General features: G+C 37.7%; 1 protein-coding gene across 2 annotated transcripts in view; it reads left to right on the plus strand.

Moving 5' to 3' along the window:
- Nucleotides 1–15,773, plus strand: part of RASGRF2 (Ras protein specific guanine nucleotide releasing factor 2) — a 119,698-nt gene extending 103,925 nt beyond the window's left edge. For both annotated transcript variants that reach the window (XM_072359131.1, XM_072359132.1), the window contains exons 20-27: nucleotides 3,594–3,654; nucleotides 4,327–4,430; nucleotides 5,069–5,153; nucleotides 6,116–6,313; nucleotides 7,797–7,876; nucleotides 9,464–9,581; nucleotides 10,333–10,401; nucleotides 11,093–15,773. In XM_072359131.1, coding sequence (XP_072215232.1) covers nucleotides 3,594–3,654; nucleotides 4,327–4,430; nucleotides 5,069–5,153; nucleotides 6,116–6,313; nucleotides 7,797–7,876; nucleotides 9,464–9,581; nucleotides 10,333–10,401; nucleotides 11,093–11,185 — 808 coding nt within the window. In that variant the 3' untranslated portion in view covers nucleotides 11,186–15,773. The remainder of the gene's footprint in view (nucleotides 1–3,593; nucleotides 3,655–4,326; nucleotides 4,431–5,068; nucleotides 5,154–6,115; nucleotides 6,314–7,796; nucleotides 7,877–9,463; nucleotides 9,582–10,332; nucleotides 10,402–11,092) is intronic.
- The last annotated feature ends 2,120 nt before the right edge of the window (nucleotides 15,774–17,893 follow it).

Here is a 17,893-nt window from a genome sequence, read left to right on the forward strand (position 1 = left end):
AGACCTAGACATATCAAAATGCGTGTATCGGAATTCTTCACTTTCATTCCACCTCTCCACTGTAGCTGTTGGTTTCCCTTTTTATAGCTTACTCTCAGTTCAGAAAGAAGAAAAATTCAGGGTGAGGAAAAGCTTATTGTAATGTATTGTTCAAACACTCTGAGAGTCTGCTTATGAGATTGTGCTTGGGCAATCTCTTTGAAGGAGCCAGAATGTCTGAAAGCAGAGTGTTTTGAGACTTTGTCAGCCACGGAGCATGCAGAGCAAATAACTCTTTTAGACCACATAGTTTTCAGAAGCATATGCTACGTAAATTTTCTCCTGCAACTGACTGAACTGAGAGCATAGATGAGTATAACCGGCAGTTCTGGGCACCATACTAATTCATGCTACTGGTGTCCAGGCAAAAAGGTTTGCATACATAGCAGAATGAAATTCTTCGATTGATTCTGTTATTGTTTGTGATTCTCCCATAGTTTGATCATATTTTGAAAGACTTTTAGAGTCTGCACACAAGTGTATGCCGTGGGCCACCTCCTTGAAGGATATTGGATAGAAATGTCTTGGCTTAGAGACTGATGCAGCCTGTGAGTTTACATGTGCATATGCAGGAATGCATTTCTTGGAAAGTCAGTTCCTTTTAATCATTTTTGTTAGCAGATGCTGGAGGAGGAGGTAAGAATGGTTTGTATTCCAGAAGCATTGTGCTAAGCTCTAGGAAAGATGCAGCAAAGAAACTGAATGGCAAGGAAAGTGTTTATGAAAAATACTGTACTGGTTCATGCCATCACGCCTTGAGTCATCAGAGGGAACAGCTGGTATTTCTTTCACAAAGGGAAATTTGGTGAATGGACTGGCAGGGTTTCTCTGTGGAGTAGAAGAGCTTCTTTTTATTCAGTATTATTTTAGAAAGCTAGGCAAACGTACTGAAGTATGGTTTGCTTGAGATTTAACCAGCCCTTTTTAGTATCCCCTGAAATCTAGATGGCATTTCAGCACCGATGAACCAGGAGAGTGTAAAGTACTGCAGCAGATAACTTGGCTGGTGAATAGTCATATATGGGGTAAAAGGAACTCAAGAAACACTTTCTACTTCATATTCCTCAGTATGAATGTAAATGGAATTCAGAAGTATGTGATGGTCAAATATATATATATTCTATATTCTATATTCTACCCTGTATGATCGCACCAGACAATACATTTGAGGCTGTATAATTTACTGCAGATTTTAAAATATTTTGAAAAACATTGTGTGTACTGTAATAAAAATAAAAGGTGTTTTGTAACAAATTTTAGAGTTTTATCTTGAAAATTATTTGGGCTGGTCAAGCATGAAGAGTACTTGAAATGACAGAATTTTAATCCTAGCTACTATGTGCTGGAATTAGAAAGTCATTTCCTACCTATTTGCTTTCTTCATTGATAAGAATTTTACTTTCTTCCAGTATAAGAATAACCACAGAGTTGTCACTCCATTCAGTCCTGCTGAGATATTGTTTAATAGTCAAGCAAAATGTTTCTATAGCTTTGCTTTCTTTTGAATCTATTTTCATGTGATCCTGAGGTGCCTACCTGATTTCCAGGAGGTATTTAATGGTAACTGCCCAAGCAGAACTGAGGAGCTCAGTTGAATTTAATTGTTCCAAGGCCAGCAACAGTGCAGACTGAAATGGAAGATACTACTGTTGTTATTAAGAAGTAATTGTATGTGGTTTAGAGAGAGGTGATGTCCTCTGAATAGTTAAATATAGAACATTTATGGGTAATTTTTTTCCTGAGCCATCTCTGTGGAACAAGGGATTAAAAGTCTATATAAACACTGTGCATGTCATAAAAGAAAAATCAGGAAGTAAAGAAGGGAGAAGTTAAGTATTTTGAGCCTTTTGAGAATCTCATGTCTCTTAATTTCAATTAAGCAAATAAAATCTTTTCTGTATCAATGGTACGAACTCCAACCTACATGAAGTGAAATATAAGAAACTCAGATTATGAGTTTACAAGATTACTGAGAACACATGGCTCAGGAGAGCAAGTGCATTGTTGTTGTTTTTAATGCTACGGGTACACGTACTTTTGCTGCATGATGTACAGTAGCTTTCTAGAGGCAGTCATGAGATGCAACACAAAACAAGCTGCTGAGGAAGAACAGACTGCCAGTCTATTTACAGTTAGTGAGACTGCAAAGAGCTGTTTTGTGAAGAAACTGTGTTTTCCTGAAGAAGTTGACGTTCAGGACTGTACATGGCTTGCCCATTAGACAAAAACATTTCCAGCTGTTATGAATAAATGAGCATTTTCTCTGGATTTGATGGGCTGAAATGAAGGCAAGGAGAATTCCTAGGTTCTTTTTCTGTATATCTCTACTAACCTAGTCCTCCAGTTTGGCAAACCGAAAGGAAACTAAAGCAGCTAACAACAGAAGAACCTAGTTTACTAGGCAATGATGCTTCCTCCCCACCCACATAGCACAGATTCCATATTTTCATATTATATCAATATTCATTATATCAATTATCATATATATTTTCATATTATATCAATATTCCATTACACTCACTGCTGAAGACTCTAGGCAATATAATCCTTTTCTTTCAGTCCTTTCCCAAATGGCATATAGAAAGCTTATCTCTACAGAGCACAGAAAGAGGAGCTATGAGAAAATATCTTCTCCAGTGCTCTGTGCCATGGAACAATCAATGAAACTGGATCTTGTTTGAAAACAGTTGTCGAAACTTTACTTGAAAATTCAGTTGATAAATATTCTGTCTTCTGCAGAAAACTTGTCTCTGATTTCCAGCTGTAGGTGAAAATTTGAATGTAATGTTTAAACTAAATCTTCCTGAATCTGAATCAGTCTGGCAGTTTTTTGCCCTATCACTGTTGTCTTTATAGCCAATGTTTTACACACTAGCATCTTTTTATTTCTCTCTAAATGTTCTTTCCTGTATTATATAAATCCAGCATATTCAAGGTTTGTTTGAGTCTGTGCTTCGCAATTGCTTTATCAGAGTTCTTGATTTGGACTCGTACCATGTTGTCTTTGTCCTCCCGTGATGTTCAGGTCTGGTCATAGTACTCCAGCTGAAGTTTAAGCAATGCCAATGGAGTACAATTACATGCTACCTGTGCTTTATATACAGTAATCTTGCAAGTCGAGGTTCTTAGGTTAAGAGTGTTCTTAGGAGAGATCAGTGAAGAGGATAGTCTGGTGCCAATAATCATCACTTCCCAGTGAATCACTCTTTCATGCATGTCTGTAGTACTCTTTTCTTCTTCAAAAATATTGATTACTCAAACATTCCTCCAAAATATCATTTAGAATGCCATTTGTAACTCAAAGAAGAGGCATGAGATGCAGTTCCTCTCCGTAACTGGCATTGTAACTATCATAGTGCTGATATGTGATTTTATACATTATATTGAAGTCAGAAAATTAGTTTTCAGGTCCATTATTATTATTATTTTCAATTTGCATCTTCAACTGCAATCTAAGAATTTATGTTAGGTGATCATGCTCGCCTGTCTCAGAAGGTTTCTCTTAACCATAGGTAATTTTCTTTATATATGAAGTTTGCTGCTTATTTTTTTAGGGCACTTTCTCAGGATGATCAAGATGATACCCATTTAAAAATAGAGGATATCATTCAGATGGTAAGTTCTATGATTCTATGATTTGTCTTGAAATGTAAATAAGCCTATGGAGATACAGCATATGTAAGTCACTATATTTTATCACTTCTTCACCTTTGCAACACGGTACAGACATAGTATTCTTTTTATTCTTTTATACCATGGATGCACATTTCGGTTTAGAGAGAGAATTTGGTGCTCATATCAAAGAAGGTTAGGTCAGAACTTAACAATTTGGTGTTAATGATGTAATGAAAAACAAACAAAAGAAAAGTGAGATGAATATATTTGAAGTGATAAATACCTGCCATCTCAGCCACCATCAGAACCTTAGTTGGCTTTCACTGATGAGAACTGTCCTCCAAACTTTACGGTCATCATCATCAACTAAGTGTTGCTACAACTAAGTGTGTGAGCAGTGAATGGTTCCATTGAAACCATTGTACAGAATGCATAGACTCTAGGTAACCTGCCTGCCTACTCAGAACTTATCATGTGCCAGTTTTCATGTGGGTTTCCAGCCTGATGTTTAACCTCACGTTGTTAACAGTTTTTTATTAATTCTTATTTCTCTGTCCCAAATAAGTTAATTACAGTTCCGTACTGAAAATGCATATGAAGTTTTTAATACACTGTGCTCTGAAGTACTCTTAGATACAGAGAGATCCATGCATGTTTTTCTTGTTTTTGCAGTCAGAATGTCCGAAACCAGAGTGCTTTGAGACTTTGTCTGCCATGGAGCTTGCAGAGCAAATAACTCTTTTAGACCACATAGTTTTCAGAAGCATACCCTATGAGTAAGTGTTCTCCTACAGCTGACTGAAGAGAATGCATGGATGTGAATTAACTGGTGCAGTGAATTAACTGGTTCTGGGCACTACACTAATTCATGGTACTGACATCCTGGCAAAGAGATTTACAAATATAACAGAATGAAATCTATTTACTGCTTCTGTTATTGCTTATGATTCCCCTATAGTTTGATCTTTTTTTGAAAGACTGAGTTTTTCCATTCTGTGGCTATGAAAAAATCTGTGATGAAAGGCTTTGGGCTAGTGAAAGGTGAGTACAGTATGGACGTGTTCAGTCTCTGGAGAGGGAATGTCAAATAGACATTCCTCATACAGCAGTTTACAATTCATATAATCATGTAAACTGATAAGACCAGATAGGGTCAGTGCTGAAAATTTATATGGGAAAACTGGAAGATGGCATTAAAACCAGCATAAATCTTTATAATACCTACAGCTTTATTTGTTAGCAATAATAATGTAATAATGAAGTGCTGGAATTGGTGTAGAGCTTCGTAGCTATCTTCTGAAAATATGAGGTATACTTGAAACACATTCAGGCTACAGTTAAAGACAAAGACGCTGTAATGTGTTCATTGATTAAATTTTTGTTGTTGTTTTTTTTCTCTCCACTCATTATCTAGAGAGTTTCTTGGGCAGGGCTGGATGAAACCAGATAAAAATGAGAGAACGCCCTATATTATGAAAACTAGTCAACATTTTAATGATGTAAGTACTTACAAATATGGATTGCCTTCTAGGAACTCTTTTGGCACTGCCTGTAACCTCTGGAACAAAAATACTATTTTTACAGCATTTTATAATTTCCTATCTAGCAGTGACTGGATGCTGTAGTCTTTTTCTCAGTACCTTTTAAAATCAATGCATGCAAAGATTCTCCTTTTCATTGATTTCTTCTCAGCATTTCAATAACTATTAAATAGACTAAAACGTTTTAAACTATCCTAAACTGTCTTATCACTTACAGAATAAAGTAGTTCTTTTTTATAGTGAAAATGTAAAACCAATTCTATTTAATGAACACCCTTTGAGTCTCCATCTGTTTGTTCTTTACCACTTTCTGTGAATTTTCCTGGAAGACATTCCAATCAGTTACTGCTGTTGGCTTGAAGATACACCGCATTGCATTTCTCACCCTTCTTTCATGTGCTCATTCACATCCACTGTCGTACAACAGTGTTCTCAATATATTTTTCTGAATTTATTAAGAACTATAATTTCTGTCTTGCATCAGTTGTATTTTCTACCTTATTTGTTAAATAAGTGTTTCTGAAGTGATTATATTCAGATGTCCTTCAGATGTTTGGTCAGATGAGTGCAGCATCTGAGGCACAGACTCAGATGTGAACAATCCAAATCTTTTGTTGCAGATTCTAACAATCCTTATACACAAGTTTTCTCTTTCAGCTTTCCTACCCACATTTACATACCAACAAAACATTCCGCAAGCATTCCACAGCCATGCATGCAGGTGCTCATCCAGTCAGAGTCATGAGCCATCCCTAGCCATGTGCTCTTCCTCCAGTCAGGGTTGTCATCACACAGCCATCGTGCAGCTTACTTGACTTTGTCTCTTCTGGTGGTGTCCTTGGTTCTCAGCGTTGCTTTCTCATGCTGTTTATCTTGCTCTGCAACTTCTGCTCTGAATAGTCTTTCTTGTATTCCCACAGATGAGTAACCTGGTTGCCTCCCAAATAATGAATTATGCTGATGTCAGCTCCCGGGCTAACTCAATTGAAAAGTGGGTAGCGGTAGCTGATATTTGTCGATGTATGCACAATTATAATGGTGTGTTAGAAATCACGTCAGCCTTGAACAGAAGTGCAATCTACAGACTGAAGAAAACTTGGGCTAAGGTTTCCAAACAGGTAAGAAAGATGCTCCGACACTTACAATTCCTAAATTTCTCTCATCAGTATGTTGTCAGAGAGCAATGTGTTGTAGGATTCCTCTGATAAATATTTCTCCTTTGACAGTACTCATAACTTTTTTTCTTGAAGCGCAGAGTTGTGCTGGTATCTCATGTCCAGGTGTTTTGCATTTAGTGTATCCTCTTTCTGGTCACTGATTAAGTATCTGTGAGAACAAACTGATTTCAGTGGAATTATCACATCTGCTTTAAATGGTTTGGAAGAAACTTAATGAGCAACGTAAATCTCAGCTTTCTGCTATGAAAAAAAGCTTTGTGATGCTGTAACAGAGTGCTGAGGACAGTAGGACAGAACCAAGAATCGCTTATGAGTTAGGCAGTATTTGGATAAAGAGTTATTTCCAACCAATTGAAATATCTCTCTAACTGACATGCAAGAAGTAGGGCTTTTATTAGTACATTTCCTCCTCAGTATGTTCCTGCAACTATTGCAGAACACTCAAGCAGCCCAAATAACGAAATCCGTTTTTTGACTGTGCTGTATTCTCCAGTCAGCTTATTCTCAGATGCATTTTATCTGTGGCTGCTTTCTTTTGGTTAAAAATTTGATAAAAAATCCTTCAATATGAACTTTGGTAAGAGTTTCCCTTAAAGATAAATAAATAAAAATATAAAGTATGTCTGGGATGTGTAAATGTAAATGTAAAATGAACAAACAAAAAGCCCAACAAATTAATATTATTGCACCATTCTCCAGTGCTTATTAGAAACATGATCAGAGTGTTTCATCAGCCAGAAGAATGTGGCTGTTTCTGCCTACAGCTTCCCATTAACTGAAATTTCCACTTCAAATATAACAAATTCCTCGGGATTCTCTGTTTTCTCATCTGTAGCATATATAAATAATGAAAACAAAATGTATTTTCATTTGTGGAGTAACCAAGCTATGTTGATGTCCAGTGAAAAATCAGTCTTGTAAGGCAGCAATAACTTTTCAAATATACACTCAGCTTCTATGATTTTATATGAATCTTGAGGCAAAACCAGTTTGATGCAGGCTGCAAGACAGTACATCCTGTACTGTTCCCAGTTTCAGTGAACCCAGATGTGGAGCCTCAACAACATGCAAAATCATGCCTCAGAAATTCTTGTACACACAGTAAACATGTTCCGGTCATTAATTTATTGAACATGTGTTGGGTTTTTTTCTGATTTTGCAGGCTAAAAGTATCAGCATAGATACATATTCTGTGTATCACTCAAAAGAAAATCTCTTTTGAGAGATTTTCTAACCTAACCTCTTTTTGCTGGGAAGCATTAGGACTACAGTGAAGCTAAATTTGCAGTACCTGTATTGTTACTTCTGAAAATGTGGTGAAGATGCAAAGTGAATTACATCTTTAAAAAAAAAATAAATCTGATTCCAGTCAGAATCAGTCATGTGCAATGGCAATGATGCTGATAATGTGTTCTCCTTCTAGGCAAAAGCACTCATGGACAAGCTTCAGAAGACTGTGTCATCAGAAGGAAGATTTAAAAATCTTAGAGAAACACTCAAAAAGTATGCTTACCCACACAACACAACTGTGGTTTGTTACCAACAGTGGGCAGCGTATGTTACAGATGAAGTGGCCTTGATTAAGTTTTGAAATTAATCTAATGTTGGGTAACACTTCTACCTAAAAGCTTTTTAAATTCTTACTTTTTTTTCTATTTGAATTTTTTCTTTTTGCTCAATATCCTACAGTCTAGCACTCCAATAGGTAAATGTGACATCTGCAGAGAATTACTGAAGCAAATTTAACTGTTATTCTATGCAGTGTTACTTAAAGACTTTTTCACTAAGCGTAAAACCAGGTTTATAAATAAAGATTGTTATTCAGAAACAAGATTAAAAATTTTCTTGCTCCAGATAGTTTATGGGTGATGAATAAGCTTTAGTCAGATTAAAGACCCTTTACCCCTTTATCTTATCTCTGAGAGTGCCCTGTAGCTGATGCTCAGAGGAACACAATGCACGGAGCATTGGTATTTCTTCTCCTATACCCTTCCAGCCCTTGTAGTCTTCTGCTCTGGAAAAGAGCCTGTGTATTTGTACAGTAGTCCCTGAATTTATAAAACCTATATTGTTTATAAGTTCTGTATTTAAAAGTAGGCTTTCCAGAATAGAGTATTAGAACTACTTTAAATGGTCTTGAGATGAGCAAATAATTGAACTATTTGAATAATTGCAAATGTTGAATAAGTATATGTAAGTATAGCTCCTGTTAAGCTGTACACCTTTCAGTCAATGCAGTGCTTGCCTTTGCACAACAATCATTCTTATAATGTAAAAAATACTCTTAATTAAGTGCTTAGCTAAGCAAAGACAGCAGTTTGCCTTTAACAGTACAGCCATGGTCTTTTTCTCATGCCAGAGCTTCAGAAAACCAGGTTTGCCACTATCTCTGCTGAGATTAGAATCAGCAAGTGTGGAGTAGTGTCTATTGCACTAGGGAAGGAGCAATCACTATCCCGTTCTTCTGTCACCACCAAGAAAAGCTACTCCCACTTTTCTAGAGCTGCTGTTTCTAGTTTCCCAGATCATCCTTCCTATCTCTCTGTCCTTTGCTTTCCTGCATTCACTGTTGACCAGGCTTAAAAAAACTGGAAAAATGCTATCTATTTACGCATGCATGTATGTTTATATATGTCTCCATACATGCATGCACACACGTGTACATGGGTATTTGGTGGCCCAGGAAGGCTTAACACTGATGGATAAGAACACCAGCCACTCAGAAGCACATCTATGTGCACTTTTAAGTTTGTTCATACAATCTGATTCTGATATCTCCTGTCACCTGGGACTGAAACATGCTTGAAGGTGTTTTTTGATCCCAGAGTGTACCCACCCTTCCTCGTGCTCCATCATACGTTAGCTAAGGGCTACCTGGCTTTAATTTAAATTAGATATTTGATGTAGTCCATTCAGTTTTTCACAGATGGAGTGAGAATAACTCAAGTCAGTTTTACAGACAAATGTGATCCAATGCATAAAAGTTCTTCAACTAATGAAGAGTTTGCATGAGCTATGAAATAATAGTTTATAAATTTATTTGTATGCAAATATACTGATTTTTTATTTTATTTTATTTTATTTTTACAGTTGTAACCCACCTGCTGTCCCGTACCTTGGAATGTACTTGACAGATCTAGCATTTATTGAAGAAGGAACCCCAAACTTCACTGAGGAAGGCCTTGTTAATTTTTCCAAGATGAGAATGGTAATTTTTATTTCCTTGCATGCTTTCCCAGCAGATGTTTAATTGTAATTATTGATTTAATTACATCTGTTTTGAATGTAACTGCTAAAACTTAGAACTGTATTTGCATCGTGCATGATAGATAGCTATTTGAGAGCAATTGTCCCAGTCTTCTATCACCACCTTCTGGTAAACTGAGGATTTGTATGGTGTGAATTTGTCTCCAGTTTGTTCAATGACAAGTCACTGACAGAAAAAGCAGCTGCCTTAAGCCTGTGAAGGAGCAGCAAAAGGGCAACATTTTTAAATGAGAAGATCGAAGTGATTCATCAGAAAATAGTGCTCACAATTTATTTTTTTTTCCAAGTTTGATAGGATCTATTTTAAAAAGCATTACAAAGTTGATTCTCTCCAACTGTTATTCTTATAAAACTCCTTGGAGAGAAGCATGGAAATTTATCAGTTAATCTCAACTTAATGCTCATGTAATGACTACAGTCTACAGCAGTAACTCAAGGCAAAGATAAAGGTTATTAGTATACAGAGGGGAGAGAAGGTGGATCACTTTAGACTGACTTTACAATAAATAGTTAACTGAAAGAAGCAAAATCCTTGGAAGCCATTAGGAGATGTTCTCTGCACTTCTGTTTCCCAGGTAGTTCAAAAAGTTGGCAAAAAAAATAAAATATATATTAAAATATATATTGCAGTATGTGCCTAACTGAAGTCAAAATGAAGTTGTACTCACTAGATTTATGTGTTCTTTTGAAAGATCTCGCACATTATCAGGGAAATACGCCAATTCCAGCAGACCTCCTACCGCATAGAACATCAGCAGAAGGTAAGGCTCTGTTACCTACCAGTGAAACTAAAGCAGTGGTAGCAGTTGGCTGTAAGATGCTGCTGTTGTTGAAAGCCAAAATGAGTATTTTCTGCTACCACAAACAGGAGAGGACAGAGAAATATGGACAAATACTGCAGGTTTGTGATATCTTGTTTCCTTAGCACTGTTTGTAAAGGCAAGTTTTTCACCATCCTCTGAGAACTCTCCTGGGATTTCAGCCAAGATGGTTTTGGAGCACAGGGGATTGGGTTCAAAGGGAAATGTGAATTTCCTGCCCAGTTAGAACCCAGTTCCTCACAGAATCCCAGAATACTGGGATTAGAGGATAAGAGATGACACAAGCATACACTGATGCTGTGTCCATCCTGAATTTACTTTCCTCTTTTCATTTATGGGACCTATGAAAAGTTGTCCAAAGTCAGCCTTTGTCTCCAAAGAAAAGACTCCAGAAAAGCAACGTGAGCCTTGGGAACCTGGCTGAGGATTTAGTCCTGCGATACTGTTCTTGATTGATAGAGCACTGGTGGCGCAGTTTTATACCGTTTCAATGAGATTTTTTGTTTCTTTGAGAAAATGTTAAGAGGGACTCAGGTTCTGAAATGGATTGAAGAGAAAAAAAGGGGGATGAGGGTGCGGGGAGGTGAAAAGCAGAGAAATGGTCTGTTCAGCTGTGTTCTCTGCATTTCAGGTCACTCACTACTTACTTGACAAGACACTCATCATAGATGAAGATACTTTGTATGAGCTTTCCCTAAAGCTTGAACCCAGGCTTCCAGCCTGAAGATCCAGCTTTGTCTCAGAGTCTACAGAAAGCTTTATTATAATGAACACAATTATGCATGCCCAGTCCTAAAGACAGCAAGGGAAATATTGAGAAGAATGCAAGCTCTCTTTTCCAGTAAGAGATACTGAACCTCACAGCATTTCCCTCTCAGGCAACAAAAAATTGCTGTTGGACATGGAAGACAAAGATGCTTTCATCTCTGCATTAAGTGATTGCTATTTTGCAAAGATAATGTTTTGCAGTAAAACAAGTGCATTTAACGGAAAACAAGAAGCTTTCCTGTGAAAGATAACTCATTCTAGCCATCTTAATGTCGACAAATTTAAATGGTGTGAAAGTAAATGAGCAAAATGAGATGGCTCTGATGTGGTCTGTGTTGATGGCTGACAGTGCAGTCACTGAGGAAGTAGTGGTACTGGTGTCCTCCTGTGACTTTAAATTAATTGAAAAAAACAGGATCTAAACAGGCATCTCCTAGCCTGGAATAACTCTAAGGTAGCATCTAGTATCTCTCTCCATATCTGCAATGGCTTTAAATGTTTGTTTAATGATATCCTTTACAGAATGTTACCTTCTTTAAATGTCTTATCAGCCTTTTCTAAGGTGACTGATTTTACATATAAATAAATTGTAAATACTTTTTCATTAATAATCTATGAGAGTATTTTCAGCACAGAAAGTAAATAAACTAGCTGAACAGTTGTACACAGTTGCCAGCCTTGCAGGCTTCATCTGGGAAGTGCAAGGTTAGGAGCTATACCTGAGACTCGAGAGATCTGGACATGCAGTGAATGGGATGGTTAGTCATGTTGCAATGCAGTCCTGAAAAGGCACTTTATTTTTTCTGCACCTTCGGCAGTTCCTGTGGCAAGTCAGGCAACAGAGCACTTTCTGGACACACTGTGGAGAGAAATATGTACATGGCCTGGCAATGGGTAGTAATCAGCAGTGATCATTAGAAGATGGAATGACTGTTTTGCTTGGAAATGTCTGGTTTTTGTTCAGTCATTCAGTGCTGACTCAGCTCTAAAGTCATTCATATCAGTGGCAAAGTTGGAATGGTGCAAACACACACTATACATTTTTATTTGAAGTAGTGATTGTTGTTTGTGTAGGGGCACATGTTTCAAGGAAGTGTAACTAATGGTAACTGTTTTTAAAGCCTGTGCTTTTGTGATATGTGCCAGGTAGGCAGATTTCATTTCTACAGCAAGTTGGTACTTCCTAAAATTTACTGATCATAAGTGGCCTGTTGTAGCTGCATGGCAATGAGCTCAAATGCATGCTGTAAAGTACATCAAACTACAAAGCGCTGGTATTAGCACTGTTGAATAACTTGGCTGGAAAAGTGTCCTTACTTTTCCAATGATATTCAGCCAGTTGAAGAAATAGGGCTATATCACTGTATACCTCCCTTAAATCCTCTCAGGGAGATAAACGTTTAGAATGGATTGTGACGTAGGCCTATTTGATCTGACCATTCTCAGTACAGTCACGATGCTTCTGAATGCTTGCAATGAAAAATGGATCTGCCTGGCTTGTGTGCTTTGTCTTTATTTGCACTTTAATTATATTGTTAGTCCAGCCAAGAACTGCAGAGTAAATTCATTCATTCTACCCAAGTGTAAACGCAAGCATTTATAAATGTAACTTAGCAACTGTAAGTTAAGTAAAAGTTCTTCAGCACAAGGACCATCTCTTTGTAAATAACTGCATGAATATACACCACAAATACTGGGAAGTTCCTTAATTAGAAAAGCAGACAGCAACAAAAAAGGAAATTCCAGAAACATCTAAAGTATTTCTAATGATTGCTGTAGAAAGGAACGTGGAAGATATTACTTACAGAAGCTTTTGATTACCAAAACTGTGCTTGTTCTTTTCATTAATGGCTGAGAAAAAGCTGGTTGCATCCCAGTGCATGGTAGAATGAAAAGCATGGTTTGTTTGGACCACAAAACCAACTTCCTGTGTATTTTCTGCACAAAAACTGATACTATGTGGGGTTATTCTTGTTAAAGACTTCAAGGTCAGAAAGAAATGGGGAGGAAATATGGTCCAAAATATGGTTTCTTAATTTGGTTTTGTTGTTTCTCTGTTAACACAAAATATGTAAGAACTGTCAGTGTGACTTGGCATCTCTGTTGTGTGCTATAAACTGCTGCTTTATCTTCCTGTATCCCTCTATACCAAATTTCCTTGATGTTTTTAGGGTTACAGGGTATAGTTCTTTGTCTTATTTTGTTCAGTTTGTTGTTTTGTACTTTTGGTACTGGTTCTTCGGAGTTTAAGAACACCAAATACGTTTTAATGCCTGCTGTATAGAGGGGTGGTGCTGTGCTAGTGCTCCAGTATTACATATGGACATAGGCTAGAAAGATGAAGGATGAAAGATGTTTATTTCAAAGGTGCTAAGCATCTGTATCTTTAAGTCAAGTCAACCACAGTGTGGTTGTTCTGCCCCTCTGGAAAGGCGTGTCCTACTTACATGCCAAAGTTTACCTCCTGGGTCAGTGGCAGGATTTAGGTTAGCATCATTGGAGTAACTTGATAGATGTGGTCAGAACAGTGTTTGGTTCAATGATAAACAATTTAGTAATTTAATTTAATAATGGTTTTGGATGTGGATTCGACGTGTTCATTAAAATAGAGGAGGTGGCTGCTCAAAGAACTGAGCCTGTATTTTGACATCCCTAATCTTAGCCAGTGTTTGCAATCCTAAATCAGAGCTGGTAAAAGCTGTTGTGAAGAAGTTCAATGCAGCAAGTGCAGAGTGATGCGTTTTGCCCCGCACTCAGGTTGTGTATGTATTTCAAGTGTAACCGTCCTGAGTGCCTCTGCTACAGTACTGCTGCAGTGCTTGAGCTATGGCTGTAGTTAGTAGGCAGTGCCAACCTGCTTTATCTGAGGCTTTGCCCAGTACACCTGTGTAACCAGCTAGTGCAGTTATCTGTCTCCATGTACCTCACAGGGGTTGTGCAGCTCCTTGCTAGCAGTTTCTCTCTGCCACTCCACCACAGCCCTGTAATGTAGTATATTGAGATGCCAATCCCATTCATCAGACACCCCCCGTTTGCCACTGGTGTTTCAGGGAGGATGTTTCCAAGTGAGGATTGCGGCATTTGGACCATGCTGTCTTTTAGGATCTTGTCCATTGTAGCTTTTATACCATGGAAGCAGTGTGGACTTACTCATTTGGAACTGGAGCTGAAAAAGCCCATATGATTTAGGATTTGTGAGACAGAGAAGGGCTGAAGCACCTCTCTACTTGCCTTTTAGCTCCTCAGCACTGCTGCACCAGTGAGATGCAACAGCAGTTCTTGCATTGCGAGGGGGTTGTTCACTTCAGTGCTCTCTGGATTAAAATGCCTCAGGGTGCATGGGCTGGCTAGCTGCAAAGGGGATAGCATATTTCACCCACTGGTTTCTCAGTGGGCACATCTGCCAGCAAAATCCAGGAGAGTTCTGCAGTATTTTTACTGCACAAGTAGCATCCCAGAGTCAGCCTGCAGTCAGCTGGGAACCTGGGCAGCAACATGGGCACTGCCCCTGTATGTGACTCCAGACACATGTCTCATACTGGTAGGGAGTTAGAGATGCCTTCACCCCAGCCTTCGCTCCCTCTCTTCTCCCTCCCTTTCCCTGCTCAGCTCTGCAGTGTGGTTCATGGCACTCCACACCACCCAGTGGATGGAGGCCATGATCAGACATTGTGTGGAAGCAAAGTGAATCTGTTGAATTTACTGTTGCAGTGGGTGTGTTCTGTCCCATTCTTCCCGCTAGTCCTGTAACACGCAAACATGCCGCTTAGGAGCGAGAGATTCAGCCAGGACTGATAACTGTCTAAAAGCAAGAAAGAAATCTCTGTCCTCTTTCTGCTTTCCTAGTTCTTGCTGCTGATTGTTGTTCTATAGGGTAAAAAGAAACCTTTTATTTAAAAGTATTTATTGAATTTAGTCATGTTGATTTTGATTTGAGGACACTTTCATGATCCCAGTCTTTCCTTAATTACCATTATTTATTTTAAGTGATTTTTAAAACACTGTTTTATTTGTATGGAGATTCAGTCATTCTTCCTTTCACTCTCAGCAATGACATTGAATTTAGATATATAATTTCAAATTCTCTCCGATAGAGATATTTTTACCCAGTCATAATTGCTTTCATTAAGGGCAAAAAATCCTTCAGACCTCATTCTGACAATACATTAGGCTTCACTGAGAGCTTTTCATAAGTAAGTTTTTGGGGATCTGGCTCTCAGCTATTTGCCTGTTAACAGTTTTTGCCTCCAAAGGTCAAATGTCTCTGCGTAGTTTGCTTTATGTCCAATATGCTGCTCACCTATGGTGGTTTTGTTGTACCTTTACTTTTGCAATTGTCTCTGAATTTCTGTTCTTTAGGTGAATAGATGTATGTTGATTTGACAGATGTACCTATATCTAACTGCTTGGTGCACATCCAGGTGTTTTTGCATGTATTGTAACTTATCTTTTACCGGAGGTTATTGCTTTGTATTGTTAGTAAGGCATATCAGGCAGGATGTTGTGCCTGTGCGCTGATTAAACTTTTTTTTTCCTGAGTTTGACGAGTTCTTACTGTTTTCTGTTTGCTTTTAACCACTGGTCATGAAAAAGTGGGATCTTAAACACACCACAGCTGAATTCAGACAAACAAGAGGTAAGAATGAACAAGCCATTAATAAGGAGAAAGTCAGAGAAAAATCTGGGTGCTTGACTTTGAATTTGAGTTTCTCCATTTTATTCTTTGCTCGTTTATGCTGCATTGTAACTGCTGTGGGCATAATGGGGATGAAAGCTGATTTTTAATTTGGAGCAAAGAATGAAACCAATCCATGGTGATGTGTAGTGGCAAAGTAACTAAATTAGACCTGGAGCAGATTAAACAGGACCAGCTGCATAACTCATTCTCCTTCAGCTGAGGAAAACCTCTGTACTTCCACACCTCTATTCTCTTTGTACTCCTATAGATAGTTACAGGGCGATGGAGTTTAAATAGCATTTCAGAAGGTGTTTAATGACTTCCTAGTTCAATATAATGCTTTTTGAAACAAGAAGCGATTAGTTATTTAAATAGAAAATAGCATTGTCCCTAACATCTTTCTCTTGTTGCTATGTTGTTGACCTTTTGACTAAACATCCCAAACCTTTTCTTGGCTCCTGTACTGCTCTGGACTTAAAGGTCATAAAGCCACATACTCAACACAAGTCAAAGAAAACATTTTAGGTTTGTAAATAAGTTCGCTTTCCTTTGTTGAATTAAATTGGATGGAAAGATGCCTATTAAATTTTCAGTGTTTCATGTGAGAACTGAAGCTGACCTGAAAGAGCAGCTCACTCTTGAAGATGTCAGATGTTTCATTCAACAACAAAAAAAATTAACCTGCCAAGCAGCTCCTTTAAAATGTCCTGGCTTTTTTGCAAGGTCATTTTCATTTCAAGTTGTTTTCCCTTCAATTTTAACTGTTTCATTAAGCTTATATTGATGAGTTGGCTGGTTTTATATTTTTCTTTTACTACCATAATCACAGATTGTTTAAGATGTATTTAGCAATGAGATTGCAGTTTAATATGTCACAGGAAAACAAGCACTAAATATTCTCCAAAGTGGTAGACTCACTGTAATAGTCAAGGAATCCAACTGCATACTGCCTTTTTAATCTTGAGAATGAAGAAAGAGAGGGAAGCTGTCAGATGCCATTTGAAATCATCAACTCTGTAAAGAAAAACCTGAGTTTGATCTTTATTGAGCAAAAGTAATGAACAAGAGTCATGAAGACTAAGCTATACCTTGGAAGATGAGTTTGAATATTCTGGTCTTATATTTGTATGTCCTAGAAGAAGTAAAATTTGATAGGAGATTGAAATTTCAGGTTTCAGTGAGCACTGAAACAATCCCTGGTGTCTGTTCCAGTTTCTGACTGCCTGAGCCAAGCCTGCATACTTGCCTTGCTAAGTGTTCTAGCAGAAGCTATTTTAAATTTGTTTTCCTATTGGTAGCAACTCCCCTGTGTAAGCTTCAGACCAGGCACTGTTCTGCCACAGTCACTAACAAGTTGTGCACGTGGTTGCATGTTGGGAACGAGGCAGCGATGCTGTTACTAAAGACATATATTCTCTCCCTCTGCTCTTCCTGGAAGCTACTCATTTATTCAGATTGGGAACTAGTTTGATTTTACCTTTCAAGGTCCTGAGTATGTTTCACATAAATAAAAACTACTCTCTGTTCCAGACAAAAAGAAGTCACAAAGTTCTAACAGTCCCTTTTATGCTCTCATAAGTCAGTCCTAACAGTCCTTCTTATAAGAGCATAAGTCTAAATATTTTATTCATTCTTGTTATTGTTAAAATTTCATTTCTGATTGAATATGCTTTTGAAAAAAGGACGATTTTCTTCCCTCACCATGCCTGCTGGAAATGCCATAATGAAAAGTATTGAATCAGGATGGTGGAAAGATGGAAGGTGTCCGGACTTTACCAGATCTGAATATGTTGGTTGTGCTTCTCTTCAGAATTCCCTCACAATCTCAGAATATATTAACTTTTCCATTTATTTATTGGTAATTGACATAATCATTTTAAAGTAAATGCAGCATTTTTGCAGTATTGTTTTATGAGGAGAATAAGAATCTCCCTTTGAATGTTACAGACTCAAACCTTTAGCTAGGGTGTCTTGTGAAATGAAAGA

The sequence above is a fragment of the Excalfactoria chinensis genome, chromosome Z (assembly GCF_039878825.1).
Source record: "Excalfactoria chinensis isolate bCotChi1 chromosome Z, bCotChi1.hap2, whole genome shotgun sequence".
NCBI lineage: Eukaryota > Metazoa > Chordata > Aves > Galliformes > Phasianidae > Excalfactoria > Excalfactoria chinensis.